Source organism: Tyto alba, unplaced genomic scaffold, assembly GCF_018691265.1.
Source record: "Tyto alba isolate M040663 unplaced genomic scaffold, T.alba_DEE_v4.0 Super-Scaffold_10, whole genome shotgun sequence".
NCBI classification, from domain to species: Eukaryota; Metazoa; Chordata; class Aves; order Strigiformes; family Tytonidae; genus Tyto; species Tyto alba.
The window spans coordinates 27,135,455-27,161,332 of record NW_024881262.1 but is presented as its reverse complement, the minus strand read 5'-3'; the positions used below and the strand labels follow the sequence as shown (position 1 = coordinate 27,161,332).

At 38.8% G+C, this 25,878-nt stretch overlaps 1 protein-coding gene across 4 annotated transcripts in view; it reads right to left on the bottom strand.

Moving 5' to 3' along the window:
* STAG1 (stromal antigen 1) overlaps positions 1-25,878 on the bottom strand; it is a 198,651-nt gene that overhangs the window by 155,149 nt on the left and 17,624 nt on the right. For 2 of the 4 annotated variants that reach the window (XM_032992581.2, XM_032992583.2), the window contains exons 1-3: positions 15,950-16,128; positions 3,663-3,798; positions 300-434 (exon numbers count right to left, since the gene is read on the bottom strand). In XM_032992581.2, the coding sequence (XP_032848472.1) occupies positions 300-328 (29 nt within the window). In that variant the 5' untranslated portion in view covers positions 329-434; positions 3,663-3,798; positions 15,950-16,128. Of the gene's footprint in view, positions 1-299; positions 435-3,662; positions 3,799-15,949; positions 16,129-25,878 lie in introns of those variants that run through there. The other 2 variants (XM_042798545.1, XM_042798550.1) reach the window with 2 other exon arrangements.

Below are 25,878 nucleotides of genomic sequence, written 5' to 3'. Positions count from 1 at the left end.
CTAAAACCCATACACATTTCTGAAATCTCACAACATTTAGAAGCATAAAAGTGCAAAGATCTTGTGTTTTACTTTTCACAGTGAAGTCAGATCTCCATAACATAAAAGATACTTTTTTATATGTAAGTGTTTTATTTTCTTACACAGTTTTTCAGCATATAACAACACAGGAGGCCTGGAACAGTCACACTAATCTGCACTTCTCTCTAGCTTGTGCTTTGTCCTCACAATCACCCCTCTGTTTACTTCCAGCTTTTTAAAACTGAAGATTTAAAATATATAGAGAAATGTATACTCACTGTAGTACTGGCAGATCTGAAGTAATCATTTTTGCAGCACTCTTGAAAGTAAGAGCTACATAGAAATTCTTCTCAAAGTTATTATAAGTCAGCTACTTGGAAACCTCTTTCATGAAAAGAATGTCAAAGTCCAGTCTGTAAAAGAGAGAAAAAAAGTTGTTAGATGTGATTCCAAAATAGTCATACATTGAATAAAAAGCACACTGTAAACAAAAATGGTCCATTTTGAAGTAGCATCACTATTAGACCATGTGAAATTTAGAATGGATGTTCCCAGGACAGATTCATCATATTCTGGCATTCAGTTTTTACAATTTGGTTTAGGCAATATCACGGGAGGTTTTTTTGTTGTAATTTTTGTGTTTGTTTGGGGTTTTTTGTTTTGTTTTTTTTCTTTTTTAATTAAACAAACTATTGTGCATTACCTCCCGTATTTATTTATGGTAACTCTACTGTAAAAACACAAGTAGATCTCTGAGAAAATTTAAACAAACAAGATGAATATGTAAGCAGAGAATGCAATGATCTAGATTTAAGGAATTTATTTTCTAGTCATACAATAGACTAAACTTGCAAGACAAAAGTTTGGTTTGACAAGAAACAGTCTTTCCTACTTTTGAATCAAGACAAAAGTTCTGCACCTAAAAATCAAACAGGTTTTGATACAACAGGTAAAAGATAATATTCTTGACAGCATTCCCTTGAATGGAACTACACCTCCTCAGACTCACTGGCTCACAGTTTTATGTCACTGAATTTCACAGAGTAATCAGAAGCTGTGTAAATGTCTAACTGTAATAGAAAATATTATAACCTGATGAAACCAAAGTTGTAAGTTTAAACAATAAGCTAGACCGCATCTGTGGTACCACTACACCCACTAGTAACATCTCTCTACTCAAAAGGCTAATCAAGGAGCTGACTAATGGCAGCAGACATGATTTTACCATTAAGTCACAGCACAATGTGACAGATGCCATAATCTTTGATGTAATAAAACACAGACCTGCCAACTTGTTCTTCCAGAAAATGCAAGTTCTGGAGAAACTAAAATGACTTGCTTCATTCTTCCCTTTTACAGATCCTGGGGTAACATAAATAGCTGAATGGAGCACTGCAGTTGAGCAATGGCAATGAATTCCACTTAGGAATTCAGGACTTAACCAATGTTTTACAAACATGCAGTTATTTTAAACCTTTTTTATTTAAATATTTAATTTTTTCTCAGTGGGCAGGTTTTTTTCTGTGCTCTAGTAGTTTTGTGCAAGACAGCAGAAAAATCAAGCCAGGAAGAAGTAACGTGGCCTATACCAAACACAGTATTTAAATAAAACTGCACCAGTCTAAGCAAAACACTACAACATGCAAAGTATTATTTTCCATCCTACTATACACACATCAGTATTTACCAAAACCATAACTGTACAGCACGAACAGACTTATTTTGCCTCTGGTTATTACAGTTTCAATTAGACTCACATTGCATGCAATTGGTTCTCCTAGTATGTACTACTTCATACTACCAACAGTTTTACTTACATTGTCTCATCAACAAATTGAAATTTTACACTATATACTCCCATCTCATTGGCCATTTTTTCTACTGTATCATTAGCAAGCCACTTTGTTGAAAAACAAAGGTTAACAAAAGAGAAGTTTGGAATTAAAGGCACCACTCCAGCATTAATGGTTTAAAGGGGGTCATTTCCCACAGCCAGTACACCAGGTTGATGTAAAAGCTCTCCAGTTTCACTGTAAGACACAAGGTAGCCTGAGCTCTTCCGAACAAAAATGTTACATGACTCTCTTTGTGCTATTTCCCTAACTTGTTTCCGTAACAGTGTTTCTTCATTGGAACTGGTCATTAATTTGTTTTAGAGGATACTATTACTCTTGACAGGGGAATGACATGCCCATTTAACAACATAAAGCAAACGTTTCAGATACTTGTAAGAATTTATTGTAAACAAACACAGCATCAGACTGAATTAAATTTTGGGTTGATTTCCTATATGGAGAAAAATGGGGAATGTTCAGATCTCTGAAACAGAGAGGTTCACTACAATCGGAACAATGTGCACTCTGGTGGTCACAGTATACTAATATTTAGGTATAATGTAAGAATACTATTTAATGAAATCCTGAAATAGAAGAAGAAAGCTTTTGATTAAGCTTCCGCAAATATTTTTTCCTCCTGCCATGACAATTAGATGCACACATTTTTGTAAAAACAGATGAAAATTTTTGTATTTTTTTTGTACACAACAAGCACTGACACACACTCTTGCGTATGCTAACTAGACCTTGAAGGAAACCTATTCATCTTGGATCATCAGATTATTTAATCCTAGCAGGATACTGGGCATCAACCTTACTTTTCAGAAGAGCTTTCAAAAGAACTTCAAGAAAAATTTACGTGCGTTTTATGTGAGATTTTCCACAGATGTTTAAGTCATCCAGCACAACTTATGTGGAATTTTTTTATTTTCTTTTTTAACCTAGTTATCATCTGTCACCACTATTGTGCTGTACATGCTCAGATATAGCAACCAGCAGCATATAACTCCACTAGGGAGCTGCTTTCTTTCACACACAAGTAAAAGTATACTTGCTCAGAGGTAACTTATTTGAAAAACAAAGTCCTGGCCTAAAAGAAAGTACGGAATGAAGGGTATTAAGAGCCAGAAGGAGAAGAGAGGAGCTGTTTCAATCAGAAGTGGCTGAAGAACCAAGAAAGCTGGACCCACCACCTCGACACAGTGGTAATGGCAGACAACCTGACACAGAGGAAACTGCAAGGTCCTGTGGTATTTTCTCATCATCCCTGTGCTAAACAGGAAACTGCAGAACAGCACTGGAAAAAACCCACCTGTATGTGCTTCAGTCCAGACTGGACCATCGAGAAGACGACAAAGTCAAAGACGATGACACCTCCCCCTTACACAACCCAAGTCAGCCGTGTCCCTCATGTGTCCTCTACAGTCCTGCTGGCTACCACGTTCTGGGTGATAACTCTTTCCTCCTCAACCCAGACACACAGCTGAAGTCAGGAAACCTGTAACAGCCTTGGGATAACTTCCTGGCAGCTTTCCTCAACAGTAACATTCTTCTACGCTCACAGAGACACTACCACTTGCTTCCAAAATTCGGTCTTAAATTATATCACTCATGTTGCTTAGGCTTGGTTTGGAAATAAAATACGGCACTATAATGACTAATGAAAAGCTGTATATGCTTGGGACGGTATTCTTAATTTAGCTGTGCAATGAAATTATGGTTAACAACTGTGGAAAAAACATTGATCCTTATAGACTACACAAATGTGAACCTTCACAGTTTTTCTGGTTTTAATAAAATAAATACCTGTTTCTTAAAGATGTTGTTCTTATAAACAGGAAAATCAAACTCTCCTCCTTTCTGTCTCATTCAGCCTGAGGATAAAGCCATTGATAAAAAATCCTGAAAGCTGTAGACAGATTTCCATTTTGTCACCTTTATCCTGGGGAAGAGAAGAGCAGGGGGAGGAACACTTCATACTTCTGCAGTTTGGGTTATTTAAACTATAATAAACACAATATACTTGAACAAGTCCTTTAACTTGCAGTCAATTGTTTCTATTTTAGGAGTTAAAAAAAAAAACAAACCCTCATGTTTTCCCTCAGTCCCAATTTTAATGACCTTAGCACGTTTGCAGCTTTTTAAACCTGCACATCTATACTTTAAGATAACATAAATTTATGCTGGCATAGTTAGAAACGACCTAAAGAAGAATATAAAGCAGGCAGTAGAAGACACCATTCAGTTAAAACATACAATGGGAAAATGAGTAAATGTTTTTCTTTTTTGTTTCTGCTTTTTAACCATGCACAATAACAAAAGACTTTTCTAGTGACTTGTCACTTTTATGATGGTTTTTCTTCAGTAAGTATCTCAATGAGCTTAGCTTTAAGAAAGACTCTACCATTTTACAATTAATCCGATATATGAAACATCAATACGAAACATTAACATTTTCTGTAGTTTCTACTAACACGGAAAGCTACCTATGTTTTTTTGCAGTGTTTCGATTATTTGCCTCTCTGATGCTGACACAATCTACGTATTTCAGCCAAACAGCAAATGAAAAGATTGACCCAAAACCTGAAACCTGAATGAGTCGTTCCAAGCAACTATCTGGTAGCAACAACCAAATCAAGTTCAGCTAACCTTTTATAATAAGAGGTTCCTACTCCTTATAAAGCTGAAACCAAAGCTTAAAACAAACAAAAAAAGCCAACTACTAAATTTTGCACTAAGAGTTACATTATTATTAACTGCATTGTCTAGAAGATATCCAAAATAAAAAAATAACTGGTATTTGACCGACTCCCATTGAAAACCCTCCCCTTGTCGACCAAGTGACTTTGTCCCATCTGAGTGCAAAACGTATTCAAACAATGGAACATACTGATGAAGCAATATCTTCTGCTACTTAACTGGTAATGTCCGTATGCCATAACTTCATTTTCCATTTAAAATGACTTTGCTTTCTCCCTTGGTGCTCCCTGCTACATATTTCCTTGCAGGTTGAAAAACGATAAAGCAGTACACTTCATCCCATTAAGGCCCAAAGGAAATTTGAGAACTCTAAACGTACTGCTTGTGTAGTCAAGAAGCCATGCCATTACAGAGCACCATAAAACAAGACATGTAAAACTCAAGTTTTTCGTACTCAGTTGAGAGACAGTATTTGTCCCAATATTCTCGCCCAACAACCACATCTGACAGAGACTAAACAGCCCGCACCAGCAGCACACGGCAATCCTGCTAGAAGGCAGCACGCTGCACACGGAGGCAGCGCTCCAAAAGCTTCAATCAACTAGATGAGAGAGAAAAGAGGATCTCACATGCAGGCAGATAAATTCTAGCCTTTTACTGCTTTACTCGACACCATGCATGGCCTTCAGCACACCACCTAAATCCTTCCTGCTCAGCTATCCCATCTGCAAAATGAAAATATTTAGAAAGTACAAATTCTAAATCCTGCAGAACTAGAAAAACAGTCACCAGGAACTAACCCTATAGCAAATTTAACAAATGCTGTGATGTGTTCTTCATCACTCAGGAGTTTTTGTTTGCTTTGGATTACATATTTCTATAAGCATAAGCTTTATTTCCAACACAGGTCTGGAACTTGAAACAAATTAATTCATGTTCACTCTACAGCCACTTGAACTGAAAGCCAAATTAAATCACCTCTTCCAGCTCTGATTTTGAAAATACATAGCATCATATAAGGCCAAACAAGACATAATGCTTATTTAGACTATCTTTAAGATAATTTAATTGAAGTTCTACACAAAATCTAAATTTCACATTATCATAAGTATTTAAACCAAGTTTGAAAGTCCAAGCGATAGAAATATTTACACTAAGCCACAGCAAGTTCCTTCAATACTTAAAGTACCTAGCAAGCTTTGCCAATAGGTGGTCTGCAATATTCTTAATCCAGTCCAATCGTGATAAGGAGGAATTAATATTAAGAACAACTAGGCTAGCACTGCATGGCAATGCTTTGTTTCCTACATCCTTCAAAATCATACTGGACATATTATTATTATTCCACATCCCTCTCCCAAATGTGTGCGTCTGCTGTTGCTGTTCTCCATTTAATACACAGTAGGGCCTGCAGTTCCCAACCTGCAAAGGCACATCAGCAACAAAAGCAAAAAACTGGGAGAATTGGTCGATACACCGGATGCTCGTGCTGCTGCCCCGAGGGCCCTGGGCAGGCTGAGCGGTGGACACACAGGAATTGCGTGAAGTTCAGTAAAGCGAACCACACAGTCCAGCACCTGGGGAGGAACAGCCCCACGTACGGGTTTGGGACCAACCGTCTGGAAAGCAGCTTTTCCAAGAGAGACCTGGTAGGCAACAACTGGAACGCGAGCCAGCAAGGCACCCTGACTGCGAAGGCCAACAGCATCTCCCGGGCTGCGTTAGGCAGAGCACTGCCAGCACGCCGAGGGAGGTGGCCCTTCCCCGCTGCTCAGGGCTGAGGAGGCTTATTGGGAGCACTGTGTCCAGTGCTGGGCTCCCCAGTACAAGAGAGACACGGACACACCTTATTTTGCAATAAAGGGACAATTCTGAACAGCATGGCATACACTTTGGCTAGGGGTCTCGCAGAAGGATGGAGTTATCAGAACAGCGAGCTGAGGATGGACAGTTGGTTTTTTTCCCCTCAGAAAATGTCAATAAGGAATTAATACGTAAAACAAAAAAAGGGAAGCGAGCTCAGGGATAATGTGTGTAATACAAGAAAAACGTAAAGCCAAGAACAACAAAGTGAGACTGTATACAAAATGAAAGCATTTAGTAGATGTCCATTAGCATTGACTAAAGTTTCTTTTTTTTTCCCCCTTTCTTTTAAAGGTATTTCCAGATGGGTTACATATACATGTGGGAACAATAATTATCTCATGCCAACCCCTAGCTGCCCATTTAACCTTGCCTTCCATTTCACTTGTCTCCTCAGTTGCACTCTACAGTTGCACCAACACTTAGAACTGACTCTACAGGCGAAACAGCTGTTGCTGTTTCCTCTCACCAGATGCTTTTAGCCTAGAAAGGTCCTGCCCACTCAGCCAGAAAAATAATCTGAAGTCTCACTTTCTAGTGTGCAATATTATTCTGTGCTCTTCAGTATTACAAATGCAAGACCTCACACTGAAAGGTTACGCAAATCACTTCCTGCAGAGCTGGGAATAGAATCCTTAAATGACAAGAAACTCCAAGTCATACCGCCACATTTCTATCTCTAAAAATGTGTGAGCTGCCAAAACCAATCAGTTTTTCTGTATCTTCTGCTACTGCATCCGGGAGGTAGCAGCTAATTCCAGTACTGTGCTTCTCTGTGTCAGGCACTGACACTAAGTTTACATGGGAAAGCTGATACAATCTTTTTACAAGGGTTATAATAGCGTAGTTGATCCAAATGTCACACATCAGACAATTTTGTTTGATCATCTTCAGTGTTTACTTCAATAGTTTTTAACCATATTATCATGTACTGCTTTCTTATAATGCCTAGGATGGCTAAAACTAAACATATTAATCAAATGCTTTATGCAAACGATTGCCTGTAGATATGGCTTGCTCAAGAACAGAAATTTCATCCTTTTTAATCTGTAATTATTAATTTTTAAAATAAATTTGATGGACTGAGCGTATGAAAACAAGCTTGCTTTCCCTTTGTTATTCTTATAGACTGTTCAGACATAACTGCTCCTCACTCTGCGGACACCCAGCGAGACACTTGACCTGATTTTCTGCAGCACTGAACATTTACAACTGTGACTGAGATCACTTGGGGCTATGGGCACTCCATCACTGGTAAGGTAAATAATTATGGTCTGATTGCACAAGACTAAGAGTTAAGGCACTGAGTTCCAATGCTAGTCCAGTATCTGGATCATTAAGGTCTAAATTAACAATTTGCTCCTTGCCATCTGCCAATTAGGGTAACAACAGCTACCTAGCATCCTCCTACCCACACGCTTGGAACATAAAACACACCTAACAAAAACGGCTCTAGAAAGTTAGGTCCTCAAATTGTGAGCATGAATAGATGGATCCTTGGAGTCTTACACTTCTCTGCACTTGTATTTCCGAGACTCAGAAGGCATCTTCAGAAGATAAACTCACTCATGTTTTTAAGATGATGCAAGAGTACTGAGAGTCACAAAAAAGCCCAAGGGACAAATTTAAAGTCAAGTGGGATTTTGCCTATCATAGAAACTGTGGAGTCATCCTCCAAGCAAAAGACTCAGCAACCAGTGAAGGCTTCCAAAAGACTGAATAATGATTTTGATAGCATAACTGTTCACCACACCTTAGCATAAAGTTTTGAAAGATAGTTATCAAGACAATTAAACGCTTCCCCCCAAAAAGGACCATCTGGTTCAGCTGATTTCTTAGTAAGCCAATTCAGCTCACTAAAATGGCATAAAACTTTTCAAGGCTTTGCACAGTTAATTTTAGTGGACCAAGCCAGGGTGTTCCAGGAGACTCGGAAAACCCAGTGTGCAGGAAAGCAAGCAGAGAGTACAGCTGGACATAGACAGGACCGAAGGAGGATGACTTACTTCTCAATATATATGAACTGCTGCAAAGACAATGGAGGGAGAATAAACTCTTTTTCTCAGTGATAACAGGACAAGAAATGTGTTTGAACTGCAGCAAGAAAAAAATCGGGTAAGACTGAGGAAAAACCTGGTAAGAACTAGCGAAGCATCCAATAGTTTGCTCAAATGTGAATTATTCACCACTGAAGATTTTTTCTTCTCTCAAATAGATGGGTCACACTTGTCAGGTGCAACAAACATGGCAAAGTTTGTACTGGAAGTGTATTCCTAGGAGACTGAAACAGCTGGGGAAAAAAAAGACACAGCTTTGGGCCTGAAACCATGGCATAACTGTAACTGTGCCTGCAGGAGGGGAAAGGGTGAGAAATAGATGAACCCTTGATATCCCTTCTTACCCCTTAGTTCTTCTAATGTTTCTGTGACTTTACCCTCAACCAAATCCATGTGTGACAATAATGAAAATTAAATCCAGTGATTAAAGTCACACTCAAGCACTTTTGTGAGCAACTGCTTATTCTTGCAAAATAATCCACACCTAGAGGAAGGAAGGAGTCTCTGGTGTAGTCAAACACATTTAGATGGTCATACAGGCTTTGGATTTTCATCTCTGTGTAGCACAAAGCACAACTGGCCAAGAGCGTACACAGTGTACAGGCACACTAGAAGCAGTGTTAATAGATTTTTATGCTACCTCAGAAAAAGTGTTTACTCATCTGTAATTTTTCTCGGCAGTGGACATCTGGTGTTCTATTATTCATCGCATCTGGAAAATTGCCAGCAATAAAACCAATTTTCACAAAAAGAAGCAAAGCCTGACATGTAGAAAGCTGGAATAAAGGAGAAAAAACCTCTCTATGATTGAGGTTTTTGTTCTTTTGGCATTTGTTTCTTTGCTTTGTCTTCTCTTTTTTCTCCTCATATGGGACACTGATGAAAAAAGCCAAGAAGTGCAGAACTTTTTGTCCAGATTATCAAAGAAAACATGCATTTTGAAGTTGCGCATAAATTAAAAACTCTGGGAAGTGACTAATTCTGGTACTCATATGAACGTGAGGGGGATGTACACAAAGGCTTGAGGGAAATAAGGTCACTAAAATAATAACTTCTTTAAGTTCATGCATCTGCTAACAGAAAGAATATTTAATGGTTAATATAGAGAGGCTCTTGCATGTATCAAGAAGAAGTAAATGTAGGACCACTCTAATGTGTAATATTCCACCAATTTCCTGATTGGCAACTTTATTACTCTACCCTCAAAGGAACATGAAGGCATAACAGTTCTTCAAAAGGAGGCAGCACTGAAGGACTATGTTAAAGCACTCCTGCCACTGGAAACTGCTCATTCCGGAAACCACGTCTTGGACTCCGAGCTTCAGGAAGCAGCTCCATCCATTTCTGTCAGGATCTTTGTCCTTCCAAAGATGTCCTGATCCAAGTCCCTCAAACAGCAAAGATTTCTGGACATTACCTAGGTGTGACTGAGGTACTAGAAGTCTCTACTCAGTATTCCTACTTACTCCAGAGATAACCCTCACAAAGTTTTAGGTCAAGAGAGTTTTTCAGTGCTATCAGTCCAGGAACGGAAAGATCCTGGAGAACCAGTTCTTCCCAGTTAGAGACTTCAGCAATGCTCATATGACAAAAACCTACAGATTCCTGTACTACTGCCTCTCTATTAACAGGTTGGAGATTTGGCTTAACCCTCAGCCTGATGTAGCTAATTGGCACCTGTCTTACTAAGCTTCCTTTTTCACTCAAATACAACTTTTTTGTGTGCACAAGAGTATGTGGATGTTTTTAAATGATTAAATTCCTCATGTTTTGAGCTCCTTAGAAAAGAGGTTGCATTTAATAAAGGGATTAGCAAATATCCAATAGGCATTACTGTAAGTAGCATAATGCTATCTTTCTGCAGTGAGGCAGCCTAAATACCCTTGTTTTTAGTAATCATTTTCAACTTGTACTGTCATTAACTGGACAGGGGGTTCCACTGATGCTTTTGATTTAAGTAGGAATAAATTTCAACAAGAATCATAAGAAAGCTGTTTTCCTCCTATTGTTAGCTATTTTTAGCCCAAATAACTCTAAATTATTTAAAAAAAAAAATATAATCCACGTTTGCCTTAGCATAAAAGGAATTTCTCAAAAGGGCTCATAATAGGACACATCTTTTGACTCTTGATTCTTGACACTGCTGGAGTATTGACAGAATATAGTGGTGTACCATGGAGAGGGAGTAATTTCCACATCCTTCCGCTATCCATTAGCCAGAGTACCTAAATTACAAATACCCAGCAAGTTCCTAAAAAGGGTTTGTGAAAACTGAACAAGAGCCAAAAAAGCAGCAGAGGTAGATTAAAAGAAGATGGTTAGCCAATAAAGTCACTAAATAGAAAAAGATATATATCTCTATTAAATACAGAATCAAACCCTACCTCCCAACCCCAACAATCTTCTGAGAAAACCCAACTCCACATCAAACCAGACACCCTTCACCTACATCTTGCACCACTACAGCCCCTCTTCTGAAACAAGCCACTGCTGCAGCCTTTCAGGGAAAAACTACCCCAAGCCTTAAATGCCATCTAGATACCAAAGAAAGAGCTCTAAGTAATCCCAAACCCTCACAATCAGCAAAAGAAGCCGGCAACTCTGACTTGATTCCTCTTCACCTTAAAACTTGTTTCAAGTTCTCTTCCCAGTAAACTAAGCAACCCTATTCTCCTACTCTATGAACTTTTTCATATGCTCCCCAAGATCAAGAAGCCTGGCAGGTCTTTAGTCCAAGTACAACAGATGGAACAAAAACTATCAGAACACACTAAAGAATTTCTCTCTTTTCTACTCAGTGAGCCAGATACCTTCAAGACAAACTAAACTGCATCTATAAACTACGCAATTTAAATCAGCCCTCCATCGATGCCACCACAAATATATTAAGTCAGATCACCAATTTCTCATTCTCTGATACCATATTTTGCCTGAAGAATTTACAAGAACAGTAACTCTAGAATCCATCTGCTGCTAAATACCTTCAATCCATCCTAACCTGACACTGCCTCAGTTTAAAGGCACTGGAACAAACCCATAAATATGCTGAAATACTCACGGGCTTACTTAAGGAAAGAGATTTTAAAGATACAACCAAGGCTATTCCTTTCCTAAAACATACAGATGACCACTATTTTTCAGTCTGAAAACTCATATTCTTTCAGTCATCCAGTGTGTGATACCAAGCAAACATTTTCCCATCAAACCATTCCCAGAGCCTACACCAATACTGGCTTCCTGTCTGCCAGTCCAACACACCTACTGTCACAAAGCCAACAACATCAAATTCAAACAAGCCATCACATCTAGGCAGCGTATCAAGAACCACAGCCTGTGCTGTGAGGGCACTCATCGTTGCATCCTTTACTGATCTAAAAAGAACTTTCCCCAAAGACACAGCTACACAAAAATACATCAACATTTTGAATAAGTGGAACAAACGTCACTGAAATGTACTCCAATAGCCACAGCTGCTGGTTATATGTCCTCGATTATTACAAATGGCACAGCTTATGACTTACATCAACTACACAGTTCAAGTCTCTGCTGGAAAAAGCATACCTTAAAATACTTTCTTCTTATCCTCCAATCTTAAAACAACCCAACACAATTCAGGCAGAAAAACATATTTTTCCAATGGACACATGTAACCATGTTGAAACCAAAAATAAAAAGCCTTGCAAGCATGTTTCCCCAGTGACCATAATTGCCTCGTACTGCAATCAAAATTCAAACCCAAATCCACAGATCCCAGACTAACATAATTCACCAAAGCCCCAGAATGGCTTTCGCACAATTACACAGGTGAAAACCAACAACAAGACTAACAACAAACATTGAAATAATCATTTACCAGCAAAACACTTCATAGAGCAAAACCATTCCGCTTCTAAATTCTCACTACTACTGATCCTAAAGACTTAGGAAAGCACACGGCTGGAAATCAAAAACTCACAATCATTTTAAATAACTGACTCAAAAGGGAAAGTGGCTTTATTACACATTAGTTCCTTCCATCCCTATAACTTATCTTTCTGTCCCACAGGCAATACAGATTTCAATATCCTCCCCCCACTGCAGCAGGACTCACAGCAATTAATTGCTTTCCACCCGTACTGAGCTTGAGGATTGTGATTTTATTTCAGGCTAAAGACATTTGATCCAGAAGCCTGTCTGCTTTTATCAGCAGTGTCAACTGACCTAAAAAATACATTACCTGTACCTACAAGCCTTTCTTGATGTGGATTCTGACACAAGGGGAAAAAAGGAATCTAAAGACTTAAGAAATTAAAGATAAGCTAACCAGAGTTGGCTACTCACCAGCATTCCCTAATGACCTCCCTGACACACCAGTCACAAGAAATCAATGAAATGATAAGAAGAAATAGGAGAGAAGTTATTATGAAGTACTACATAAAATTAGAAATTGTTCTACAATAGTCCAAAATGCAAATACCACTAGGGAAAAGACAAATTAGCACCTGGGAATAAGATTTATTTTAGGTCAGTAAATAATCCTTTTATAATTCAGTGTTGAAATGAATTTTGGCTAGTCAACAACCCTACGAAGAATCAGTAGGGGGTGAAACTGTCTATTATTTGCTGTTTAAAAATGTCTTGCACACCACAATAAATCAATTGAAAGGGAAACTTTCTTGGGAAAAAAATGCTTGGAAAAAAAAAAAAAAAAAACACGCTCTTTCATTGCTTGTTCATTGTTCTAGATACCGGAATAATGATGGTACAGATAGAAGATAATCACAATGTGTGAAACCAGTTGACAGCCTAGTTCCAAACTGGGCAAACTGAAAAACCAGACAAGCGTTATCTGAAACACATGGAGGAGAGGCAACAACAGAGAAGCCAACGCACGAGCTGGACAAGAAGCTGATTCGGCTTCATTTCCCAAGGCCTTCACATCCACCCAGGCTGCTTGCCCTCCGTATCACGACGGCTTTTGAACATGTTGCCAAATGCAGAGTTGACAGAAGGACAGGTACCTCAACAGGTTATTTTTGGAAGTAAGCACTGGCTGGGCCCAGTGCTCCTGCGAGGGTGAAGGCAGGGGCCAGGGTCGGCGGAGCCACTACTTGTCCCGTTGATGAGGCACGCAGCTCGGAGCCGGCGGCTCTCGTGTCCTGCTCTGCCCGGCCCCGGGCAGGGGCTGAGGTGCACGATACTGCAGTGGAGGGCTACACGCAGGGCAGGGAGCCTGCAAGGACACGGGTGAACTACGGGATTTACTCTGGTAAGGAACGTAACAGGATTACCAAAACAGGCTTCACTAACTCCACTGACCATACAACTTATTTCTCACTTTCTTCCTCTTTGCCCTTTAAGACTGTTCTTCCTCTTGACTCAATGCAAACACATTTACGTGAAGACATGATGACAACCCAAATGGCAAAGCTATCACCAATTTACTCAGATACCCAGACCGTAAATTGCAAACACTGATGCTCTTTTTTTTTTTTAAAAAAAAAAAAAACAACCTGTACTCTGCATTGCTTACAGAAATATGGAAACACCTTTTTTATTTCTGAACAGTTACTTAGACAAGCAGATGACAAAAACTGGAAATAGTGGGACTGTGTCTGTGCAAGCATCATTCATTTTTGTGCTACTGTTCCATGAGCTTTAAAGCCTAGTCAGAAGTGCTTTCTCCCAGTAACACTGACAGTGGTTCTTCCTCCTACACCAAGAGAATATTTTGATCTGGGAGATGTTTACCAAAACAGTTCATTGGACTAATGCAGCTATTGGGCCTAACGAAATAGCTCAGATAATACTCAGCCAAAACAGACCACTTGAAAAGAAAAAGAAGAAGAGATCTTGCTCCACTTGAAAAGGCTGCCATCAGAAAACTACTCCATAACGTTGGTAATGAAGCCATCAAGAGTTCCAGCATGAACTGTCAGAGAGCTTTATCTTTCTAAAGATACCCAGAGAGGAAACGTTGTGGTACTGTAAAGCTAGAACATGGGCTTTCCGAGCAACCCAAACTGTAACCCTTTCCCCTCCCCACTGACACAAAAAAAGCAGCCAAACCTCCTCCCCACTCCGATCCCTAGAGATAGTTAATATTGACTGTAAACTGAGAAAGAAAATGGAGGATTAACTCCCAACAGACTACAAATACAGAGTAGCTGCAGTGAGATGCCTCACAGAAAACAGGCTAATGGATGAAATCAGGAATCTATCTACAGGAACCACGCTGCACAAACCAACTTCGCCAAGGGAACCAGCAACAGGAACAACTTAGAATCCTGAGGCTATCCTGATAAAACCAAAACTCGTTTAAAAGCGTGTTGGGGGTCTAGGGGTATCTGGCTGGTTTCAGAGTCTGTGGAAGGTCACAGCTCTGTTCAGGGGAACACGAGAGGCAAAATTAAGGTCAGTGTTCAGAGCATGTATCACACTGTCTTCAACCACTGGAACACAAAACCACTTGCTACTTGCAGAATTGTCTGCTGAGTTACAATGATGGTCTGTAACAGGCCTGATAATATCAACCTTCTGCTTAGGTATACAGAGCCTTAGAAATTTCTTCCTGGTGAATAAGAAACTAAGAAAAAAGGAGAAATTAACTGATGAGAAAAGGAAAAAACCTCTGGTCTAGGAGAGAATTCTCTTACCTCTACCATCAAATAGAAGACACTGAAAGTAGAAAAGCACAGTTCTCTAAGCACTGCTGGTAAAACTGAGTGGAACTTAACAGAAGCTCCAGAACAGAGAAACTGCCATCACCAGAAGCTGAGGCTCTCCAGTGAGAGGGGAAATTCCAGCAGCTGATCCACACAAGAGGTTATTTTCCCCTGTAAGACTTACTGGCTTTTGGTTTTGCAGAGAAGGGATCAGGCTGTACAGTTTTAAATGTTGCAAAATTTACAGACTCTTTCTTCTGCACTTCAGAAAGTTAGGAAGATTTTCAGTATCTTTTACACAGTTACATGAAATGAAAATGCATACAGTAACCGATATTTGAAACTGTCAGGCTGTAAGAGCAAGAGTGGGAATATTGTGAAGCATTTTCTTAAACAGATTCTCAACTCCCATGAGATAAGCACAAGTTCTTACTGAAAACTGTAACCCCAGGAGTTAAATAAGGGAACATTTACTCTAGGAACAAGTCTTCTGGAAAATACAAGATAGAAGCTTTAATTTTTCTTGTACCTGGACTTACCTTCATCTCCCTACAAATTATTCAAATATATTTAATTAACATTAATCTATAAGCATTGTCTTCACCCTTGAGGCAAAGTTAGAGCAAGCTTTTCCAGAGTACACAGTATATATGAGCACATTTAATAAAGCATTTAATAATCATTTAAATACTAAAAAATGTCAAGGAAGTGGGTTTTTTCCCCATGGGTTAAATCAACACTTAGCACTTTCACAAATCAAGTTCTCAAAACACAGAGAACGGAACAACCTATCAGGGAAAACAAAACAAAAAAAAAAAAAGCAGCTCACAACATGGAACAGAGATTTTCTTTTTCAGTAGAGTCTTGGGATGAGGCTTCATACAATGGTTGAACCAATCTGATGGGTTGCAGTTGACAAAAAAAGGAGTCCCTGCTCTTTCCTCCTAATCCTGGCTGCATGTTCCTGCTCCTTCCTTTACAGCAGCTTTGATACCGGTCTGGCCCTCAGCAAGCCAGGGAATGGAGGGACAGGAGACACTGGAAAAGAAGAGAAGATAGCAAGCAGCTCAAGCCCTACTGCCCTCCCTCCACACCTTACCATCATCTCCCACTGCTTCCATCCAGGCAGCACAACAATTCTATCATATTGATTCAATTGCAATCGCAGCATAGCTTGTTCATTTATTTTGGAGAACAGGCAAGTCCACATAAAACAAAGATCACGTTATTATACTATTTAAAAAAAAAAAAAAAAAAACACAACACTAATTTCAGAAAAAATCTAGTAGATTACAGTATCATAAAACACTTGCTACACTTGACAGTATTTTCATTTATCACTCTAGAATGTGTTATCTTAAATCATTATTTTTCTAGTATCTTAAGGCAGTGTTAATTCAAGACTGAAAATAATGGCCTGGCTATAGGTTGAACACTCTTGAGAGCATGCATCTGTCTCTTTTAATTAGAGAAGAATAATGCTATTAAAAAAAACAGAAGAGACTATTAGAGAACTGTCTCAGAGAAGGCTACAGATGCGAAGAATTGGGGAAAGAGTCCTCTGCACAGTACTTTTAGTTACATTTCAGAGCAAACTAAAACCAGAAATCAGTGGGAACTAGCACCTTCAGTCCCTCCAAAAATCCCAGTTACTGCCATCCATGTACACTGACCTGAACTGCAGCGACCGTGGTTCCTCCCTCCTGGGGCTGTACTGGCATGTGGATTTCTGTCCATCTACACAATTCAAGAAACCATCTAGCATTTTTAAAAACTGTTTTCAAGTTGTTCATATCCCGATCAGCTCCCTGAACTGCCTCACCCCTCGTTCGCATGAGCACAGGGCTAGTGCTAGGGAAGAGACAGGAGCGGCCGGGAGAGAATGGGACCAAGAGATTCATACTGGACTAAATTGCTATGGAAATGCATTGTACCTTGCTGAAAGATCTTACAAATGAGAAAAAAAGAAGCGATTTCTCAAAATTTTCACTTCCATCACATAATACAGATGTACTTTGTTTTTAAAAATAGATCTTCATGTTCAATGAATACAACACATTGCTTTCAGGTCAACTGAATATAAAATTCCTTTCCTAACCAAACTCTAACAATGTCAAAGAAAAAGCAGAATGAAATTAAAGCAATTTGAGGTTTTTTCCTAATCTTTGCATAAATAGAAAGAAAACATCTAATTATAGCAGATGATAGCCAGTTACTTGCCAATACATGCAGTATCTTAAGTAAGCATTTTCTCCACAAAATTATCTTACCCTGTTTTTGAGGGGAGAGGACAGGGAGGGGGGAAGGGCTACCTTCTTTCTGACTCTCACATTTCTCATTTTTCTATCAGTATTAGTCTGCATTAACAGCCAAATCATACACACACACACACACACACACACTCACACAACACTGCCAGTGACCTACTAGAAAGTTGCTATAGCAACGACTGCCTTCAGAAATACATGTTGTGCATTTTAAGTGCCATCATAGTGTAACTCATCTGTCAATTAATAACCATGGCTCAGAGTAACACATCACATACACTGAAAAAATTTTAAAATAAACATTGTGGCTTTATGTCTACAAAAGGAAATATCTGGAAGCCCACTTGCAGGCTTAGACTCACTACTGCTAAAAAAAAAAAAATGACATATTTAGCACCAAGATATAACTCCTGAATTTCTATTTAAGTGCACAAAATTCATGATGTATGAAAAAACTTCACTGCAATCTTGAAGGGGGAAATCACTCACATGTATCATTAAATGTCTAAGTTCAAGCTACTTGTAAAATCATCTATAGGAGCATATAGAAAACATTATTTAATTTAGGTTTCAGTTATTTGAGTAAAATCATGGAGTAAACCAAAAACTGAGTATACATTTTCAACCTCACTAGACTTCACGAAATCACCTGGTCAAGTTTTTTCTAACTAGCAATCAGATCAAGTGAATCACACTGTGTCTTTCTCTGGACCTAGATATCTACCAATTTTTGGTAAGTGTACTTAGTGATAACTATTATACACAAAGCATAACCATAGTAAAGGAGTACACATCTAAAATGCCAACTAGCTATTCTCACAGAGGAAGCTTCAGGAAAATTCAACTATCACAATTTAAAAACTTGACAGCACTGTAGTACTATCAACAGTAGCTTATTCAGTATTGTTCCCTCTCAAAAACCCTGCCTTATTTCAAAACCCTGCAGATTATTTTCATCAAAGTGCATGTACTAAATGTCAATTTTTTGCCTATCTCAGCTATGACACACAGGTTGTCCTGCCTGAGCTTTGAAAGGTAAATGCATTTTAAAGTGGAGAATATTACCTCTATATAAAACATAAAGGATAATCAGAGAGTTTTGCAAAGACTGGATCATCACATGCTGCCTCTGTCTGTGATACAGAAAGAAACACTGCAGTGGTCTCTCGGCTCCAATGTGACCTTCAAAAGTGTTTCAATTTCCTTTCTCATATCCTCTAAATCCAGTTCAAATTATTTTCTCACATGACAAAGATAAAAAATGCTTTCCCTTTGTATTTTCTGCTTTGGGATAAACATCAGGCTCTCATAGTACCCAGTCTTTGGCAACATACTAGTATTGATGCTAGCTGAAATCCTGCTGGAAGACACTATGGATAGCAAAATACAGAGTACAATATGCTGCCTAAACTTCTGCCTAACTGCAGCAAGCAGCAGCTCGGTCTGGATAAGCTCTACTGAGCACATGGGGCCGGTTACGTGTGTGCAACCATTTCTACAGGGACTTTCCCACTTGCCCCAGATTTAACAGGAAGGATCTTCCAAAAACTGAATTACAACTAATCCTTTTAGCTTGAATAAAAAGGACCAACTTTGAAAGTTTGAGCCTTATACCTATAGGTAAGATTGCTGTGATATATATTTCTCTCTATGGTCACCAAAGTAGTGAGGCCCACAGATCAGGGGTACAAGGACATTTCTTTCCGACTGCCATCTGGCAATCAGTTCATAGGAGCAAAGCAGGCAAGAACACAAATAACCAACGTTTCATTTCTAACACTCTGAAGAACTGCAAGAAAAGCATTGCCTTAAAAACTCACTTTTCACATTAAGATGGGAGAAAATTTTTGTCCTGTTGCCTGTGGACAGCTGGCAGCAGTCATGAGGCATAGGACTAATTAAGCAATATTGTTCAAATATGACAGTCAAGTTTTCCTTAACCTTTTCAGTGAGGTACCAGTAAACACAACTCTCAAAGTTTTGTAACAAGAATTTTAAACTGTAATTAACTTCCTTTAAGTCCATAATTTAGCTGATCACAGTTTAATGAATCAACCTTTAAGTAGTTGAGAAAGAGGCAAGATATCTTAACCTTGAAATCTATTAAAAAAGTGATGCTGATTCCTGGTTGTTTTTTTAAAAAAAAAAAAAAAAAAGAAACAGAAAACCAAAACCAAAACAAAACACAAAAAAACACACCAGTGTAAATACATCTACAATAACAAAAACACCACACAGGGCAGAAGATTGACCTGTAAAGACCAGTACTTCAACTGAGGCCAAAAGCCCAGAGCAGAGCAGCAGAGCACAAGTGCATATGTGTAGCCACACTCCCCCAGAACACTCTCAAAATACAGATCTTCCCAATTGTTTGCATTTACATACATTAGATTTTGCAACAATATTATCCTTGGACTTGATACTTTTAATTCCCTAATATTTACCTTGTATGTTTGTGGGGTCTTTTCCTTATTCAAAAATGTAGTTATATCCTACCACACCCCCCCCAAATTCCTCTGAGAATAAACAAACCAAGACATCTTCCACTACCATCTATATTCAATAGTACATTTGCTCTCATCTGCTTTCCAAATCTACCTCTCCCCTCTGGTTCTTTTCCTTTATTCAGTACAAAATCCTCACTTGTCTTCCTGACATCCACCCTGTGATCTCCAGGAGTTGGGTGAAGTTCATGGAGAAGAGTGACCCCTTAGCAGTCTGAACGCCACGACCACCCCCAGCTCTTCAGCCACACAGCCAGGCCATACCATATCCAGTTTTTCTGCTTCTCCTTCACATCTTCAGGAAGGCTAACTCCTCCCCGCAGTCCCACTGCGAGAACCCGGATCACCTAGATCTTGACTGGCGCAGTTTCCTCTCCTTCGCTTCCAACGACCGTGACTCAAGGACTGCTGATCCAGCCAGAAGAACAGCACCTCCCTGCCAGGAGCCAGCTTCCTTCTCTGTCCCTTTTCTTCCACTGACCCAAATGAAGGGCCCATCCTGTCCTGTCCCCTCCTCTCCCCCATTCTTGAGTCTTCGCCCCCATTTACACTCCTGTCACCAATTTCAGATCTACCAACAAAATCACCTTTGAATGTCTGCTTCTCCACCTCAGTCTCAAATACTTCATGTATCTTCCCAGGTCTCCCCTTCTAAATAGGAAATATTTCCAGTTGAAAAATGATAGATTCACAATTTCAGAACATATTCCTCTAAAACGTTAACCGTTGCTGTGATGCAGACTATGCTGGCAAGAGCACGAAGTTTGGAAAATGAGGGCAGAAGGATGGAGGAGAAACTGGATACTTCTTTCAGCAGCAGCCTGCAGTCAGTTTTGGGTGTTCAACTGTATTCTTACCTTCCATAAACCCCTCCAGAATTAATTTGTTGAATGCAAACATTTAAGCCCCAGCACTTCTTGGGTTCTTTTTACCCAAAAATGAGTCTTGGCATTTTAACCTGTATTCTGCTTCTCTCTTACTGTTTGGAAGAGATACTGTGCTAGCGTTCACATAAACAAGTTATGTTTTACAAAATCCCACTGTTTCCTTTCCACATAAATTTGCCGTTATAATTAAACATTCAAACTGTGGTGCTTATCACTAAAAATTCATGTGGTCTTTTGGCTCCCATTTTTCTTCAGATGGAAGTCAAAAGGCCACATTCATACCAGCTTTGTTATCAGGATCCTACGAACAGGCTAATTTCTTACTAAATTAATACATTAGCACTAACATGAAAAATTGAATGTTTAAATGAATCCTACATGGCATTTTCCAATAACCTATTCGTCATGTAGATAATTCTCACATTTTAATTCTTAAAAGGTACTAATAATAAGGCTGTGGGCCTCACCAGGCTTTCCTTTTCTTTGAGGGTTGTGTCTTCTTCTGGGTTTAACATTAAATGGAATAAGGTAATATTTATTAGCAATCTAGTAATAATTCCCTGCTTATCACTGGCACTACATAAAATTCAGTTTGCACTGGACATGTGTCAAATCTGACCTGAAACCTCCAACAAGCAGAATTTTCCCCCAGTAAATGGATCACTACTCCCAACAAGTTGCCCAATCTCAAAAAGTAATTATTAAAACAAATAAAGTGCTTCTGAAATTAAAATATTAATCTGTTAAATTTTACACAATACACAAAGTAGAATAAAACCTTACTCCCACTGCACTGATCAATATGCAATCCCATCCTGCAATCACTTGCTGCCCGAGTGTGACAGGTTGAGTGCATCAACCCCTTTTCCCAAGGGAACTATCGTAACAACTAGTAAAAAAGAATAAACAGTAAAACCATCTCTTCATCCATACAAGAAAACATCATCTAACAGTATTTTGCTCTTGTACATGGATTTCTCTCTGTCAATGCAGTAAATGGATTATGTGGCTTTGGAACAGTCAAGCATAATCCCACTTTTAAAAAAAATGCATTTGCAAGAACACATCATGAGCCATCAAGTGAGATCCTAAACCTGATCAACTACATCATAGGGATTTCCAAAAGGTAATGATGCATTTTGGAGCTCCTTCTGGAGACTTTCCTATGAATTCAATTGCTCTGGTTTAAACTGTACTAAAGATTTTCTTCTAGAACAACATTCTTTCTGTTTTCAGGAATCACAAACTCAAAAGTCTTTGCTGCCATCCTGATACACTGACAACAGAGCCCTCTTTTTACTGTTTGTCCAACTGAAACTCCTGCATACTTATGCTCTTCCTCATGTTTGTCTTTTCCAGCAGTTTCATAAACTGTGGAAACAATGAAGCTTGGTTCCCAACCTATTACTGTACTGTAACTCTCTCTGGATTCTCTAACATCTAACACCGATTTCAATCCTGCTCTTGCTTTTATTTAGAAGAGTACGTGTATGTAGGAGAGAGATGGGAAAGCGAGATAATATTAACAGAGTATCTTCAGCCAGTTATCTATCTTCACAAAGACTGTAGAAATTTGTCTTTTTGGACACCCCTGACTCCCTACAAATTTGATTGAAATTAGTCACTGTGCTCAGAAGAGACATGCAGCGACTCAATAACCTTTCTAATGCATTTAAGTAACATGTCACTTCATACCATAAAAAAATCTGAACCCTGTCCTATTTAAAAACAAGACCAAAAAGTAACAATATAAAAGCACCCCAAACTGCTGTTCCTTGTCCCCTCCAGTATCAGAATTCCCAACCCCGTCTCTGCCCTGCTCCTGACAGGGACAGGAGTGACTGAAACACTTGCAAAGCCGCACTGCCTTAGAAAACCAAACTAAAAATCATATATCTTCAAAAGGTGACATCAAACTGCCTGCATGGATATAAATTACGTAGACTAAGAAAAGCCAAGACATTCCCCAGAAAACAGTTGTTAAAATTCTTGGGTTTCCATCCAAGCAGCATACATTTGCCAAAAATCTTCAGACTCCTTTGCTACCTTAAAAGCATTTGGAATACACACAGATAATTAAATGTGTACTGAAGAACTATTTTAAACGATCAATTTCTCCATTTCCAAGCTAATACATGTTCTGTACATCAAAGGAGTGTTTCAAAAATCTTCCAGAATTCAACACAGTTTAAAAAAAAAAAAATATCCCAGAGCTTTAGCAGCACAGCATTTAATGCTCATCATTTTGCCCTTCTGAGTTGTTGGCCTATGATTTTAGTTTTAGTTGTGGGGAAGAAGAGCTCAAAAATTAGGGAAAGGAGATTCTACAAGCAACTGTTTCCAGCTGACAAGCATTCTTTGCTTGTTAGCACACCATTTGATGATCTGAAGAAAAGTTACATTATGTTATTAGCTTATAGGTTATAAAACCGAGTATATAACTCTACAACAGTTTTAAACCTGAGAAACATTTCACTGTCTCAGTTGATAAAAATTCAAAGTACATTTGATGAAACTAAAAAAACCTACTGAAAACATAGCTAATACCCATGAAAATGTTTGGGGAGATGATTTTTTTTTTTTTTTTGTCTCCCTAAGTGAAATTTCCTAGGTAATGTCTAGCCCCAGAAAACTATACTCCCTGAATAAGAAACAGTTAGGAAGTTACACTAGAACTCTCAAAGATAAAACAGTATATGAAACATTACCACATGAAGGAGTACCTTCTAATAAAGGAATAAATAATAAATTAGTCTGACAAATGCAGTTGAACCTCTCAAAGACAGAGCTCAACTCAACTCAATTCATTTTCCAATACTTGCAAGACAACTTCCCTGACAAGTAAATGCCTGGACAGGAAAAGCACAGCTCAACATCACAGGTTTAAAAAAAAGACTCCCACAGCCCAAACATAAAGACCACAGGAGAGCAGCATCCGCAGAGAACACCTACATCTGTTATACTTCATCCACATTAACATAATCAAATTTTAAATCATCTTCCAAGCTGATCATCTATAAACAGGACATTTATTTTGCTGTTTAAATAAAACTTTGACAGGTAAGTGGCTTTTAAGAAACCATAACATAATCTCCGAGAAGAGGAAGCTATTAATGATTTCTCTGATAATATGAAAAGCAGTGGTATGAACAGACAGCATCAATGAATGCAGATAGCTTAATGAATGACTATAACGGTTTAGGATGAGAAGCAGCTTCCTGGTCCAGGACAAGTTGCTTTTGTCTCCTGAATGAACTAACAGCATAATTGCTTCCATAGAATAATTTCTACACATTAATATTCACATTCTGTCTAAATCTGAGTCTACCCCGAAAAACTATGAAGTATTATATTGATCACAATCCTGCTAAGAGAAATGCTGAAGTGCACATTAGTGCTAAAAAGGAGTGCTGGCACTATTTGATGGAGAATTTAGTTAAGTGGTCAAGGCAATACCCATTCACTTGTACAGCTATATGTAACAAGAAAAAGCACATTCCCTTTAATTTGAGGAAAAGCCAACTAATCGCTTTATTTTTCAGAAATACTTCTCAAAGAAGATGCAGAGAATAACATGGCAAAATTAAAGCATTCCCAGTATTATTCATTCAGTGACACGCAACACATTAATTCTCCTATTCTGGGTTTCAAAAGGAGTGAATGGACATGCTCAAACTCCCTTTAGAGAAGGTACTTCAACAGTGAGCTAGAACAGCTCGGAATTTGATACAAATCTTCATGTATGTCATTCTTGGAAAAAGGTAATGGCGGTCATCGGTAGTCAATGATGCTGATGCTAATCAGCATCAAATACTAATCAAATACACATCAATAAACACAGATATCGATAAATGAAGATTTCTCCTCAACAAACACCGTTCATAAGTGAGCCTCTGCATGTTCCCCCGCCTCAAAGGGCCTCAGCCTTAACCTTCAAACCTGCTCAGGCCCACCCGTGTACGGCTCCCACTGCAGTGGCCCAAACTGTGGAGGGCAAAAGCATGTGCTAGAGCAAGAACACTGATATTTTAGCAGAAAGGAGCAGGCCCTGGTATGAAGTAAAAATCCAGATTAGCACCAGTGAGAAAGCGGTTGAAAAAAGCTGGTGGCAAACTGAAAGGCCCCATTCTATTAAACCACCTCACTGTCACACAGAAGACAAACGTTACCTTATTGGAAGGAGAGAGGGCGGCTGGCTCAAAAACACAGGTACGCCAACATTTTTGGAGAAGTACCTTTCCAGGTGACAAGATGTAAGTCAATATTCAGAATAACCCACTACAGGTTCTGGTGAGCTTTTGAAGAAGTCTGTGAGACTAGATAACTTCTTGCCAAAGAGCTTTCTCCTGTTTCCCGGTAGCTTCTGGGCTACTCTTGGTGCTTACCCAAAGGTCTGCAGGATGATGGAGAGTCAGCTTGGATCTTCTCTTACTGCTCAGTTAGGCTGTTCCAGCACCAAAAAGGTCACCCAGAGCCAGCTGCTCTAAACAGAGTTTCTCTTCATTTTCTTCAGGGAGCTGTCATTATCTGAGTGGTAGTGGCCCAACAGCTATAGCAAGGATAGCTTGAGAACAGGGTGCCAAAAATCTTTCACCAGCTAAAAATGAGGAAGCTGCTTGATTAGGCAGAAAAGTATAGCCTTCATTTCAACCATGATCTCAGAAGCTCTAAAATGGAAAAATCTCAGAAAATACAGAGCAGATAAAAAATTCAGAACGTAGTTTCTAATCCCCTATCAACTGAAGTATAGAATTAGATAAACATGCAAAGGACTGTGTTCTCCAATTTTAGCAAGGACATGGGAATATCCCAAATTATACTATGTATAAGAGGACAGTCTAGTTTCATGTTTCTTAGTTATTTAACTAAATCCAACAGAGACATGATAACAAGAATTTAAAAGCAGCTTTTTCCTTTTACACTTTCCCTTGTGAGTTGCAGCGGGATTTTTCTTTGCTCAACTTGAATGAATTTTATATATTAAAATAGCATCCTTAATTACTGCTTAGAGCTTTTATAAACTTCCAATATTCAAATTTTATTGCAGCCATTTTAATACCCTTAATTAGCTCATTCAGGTTTTTTATGCTAAATACTCTA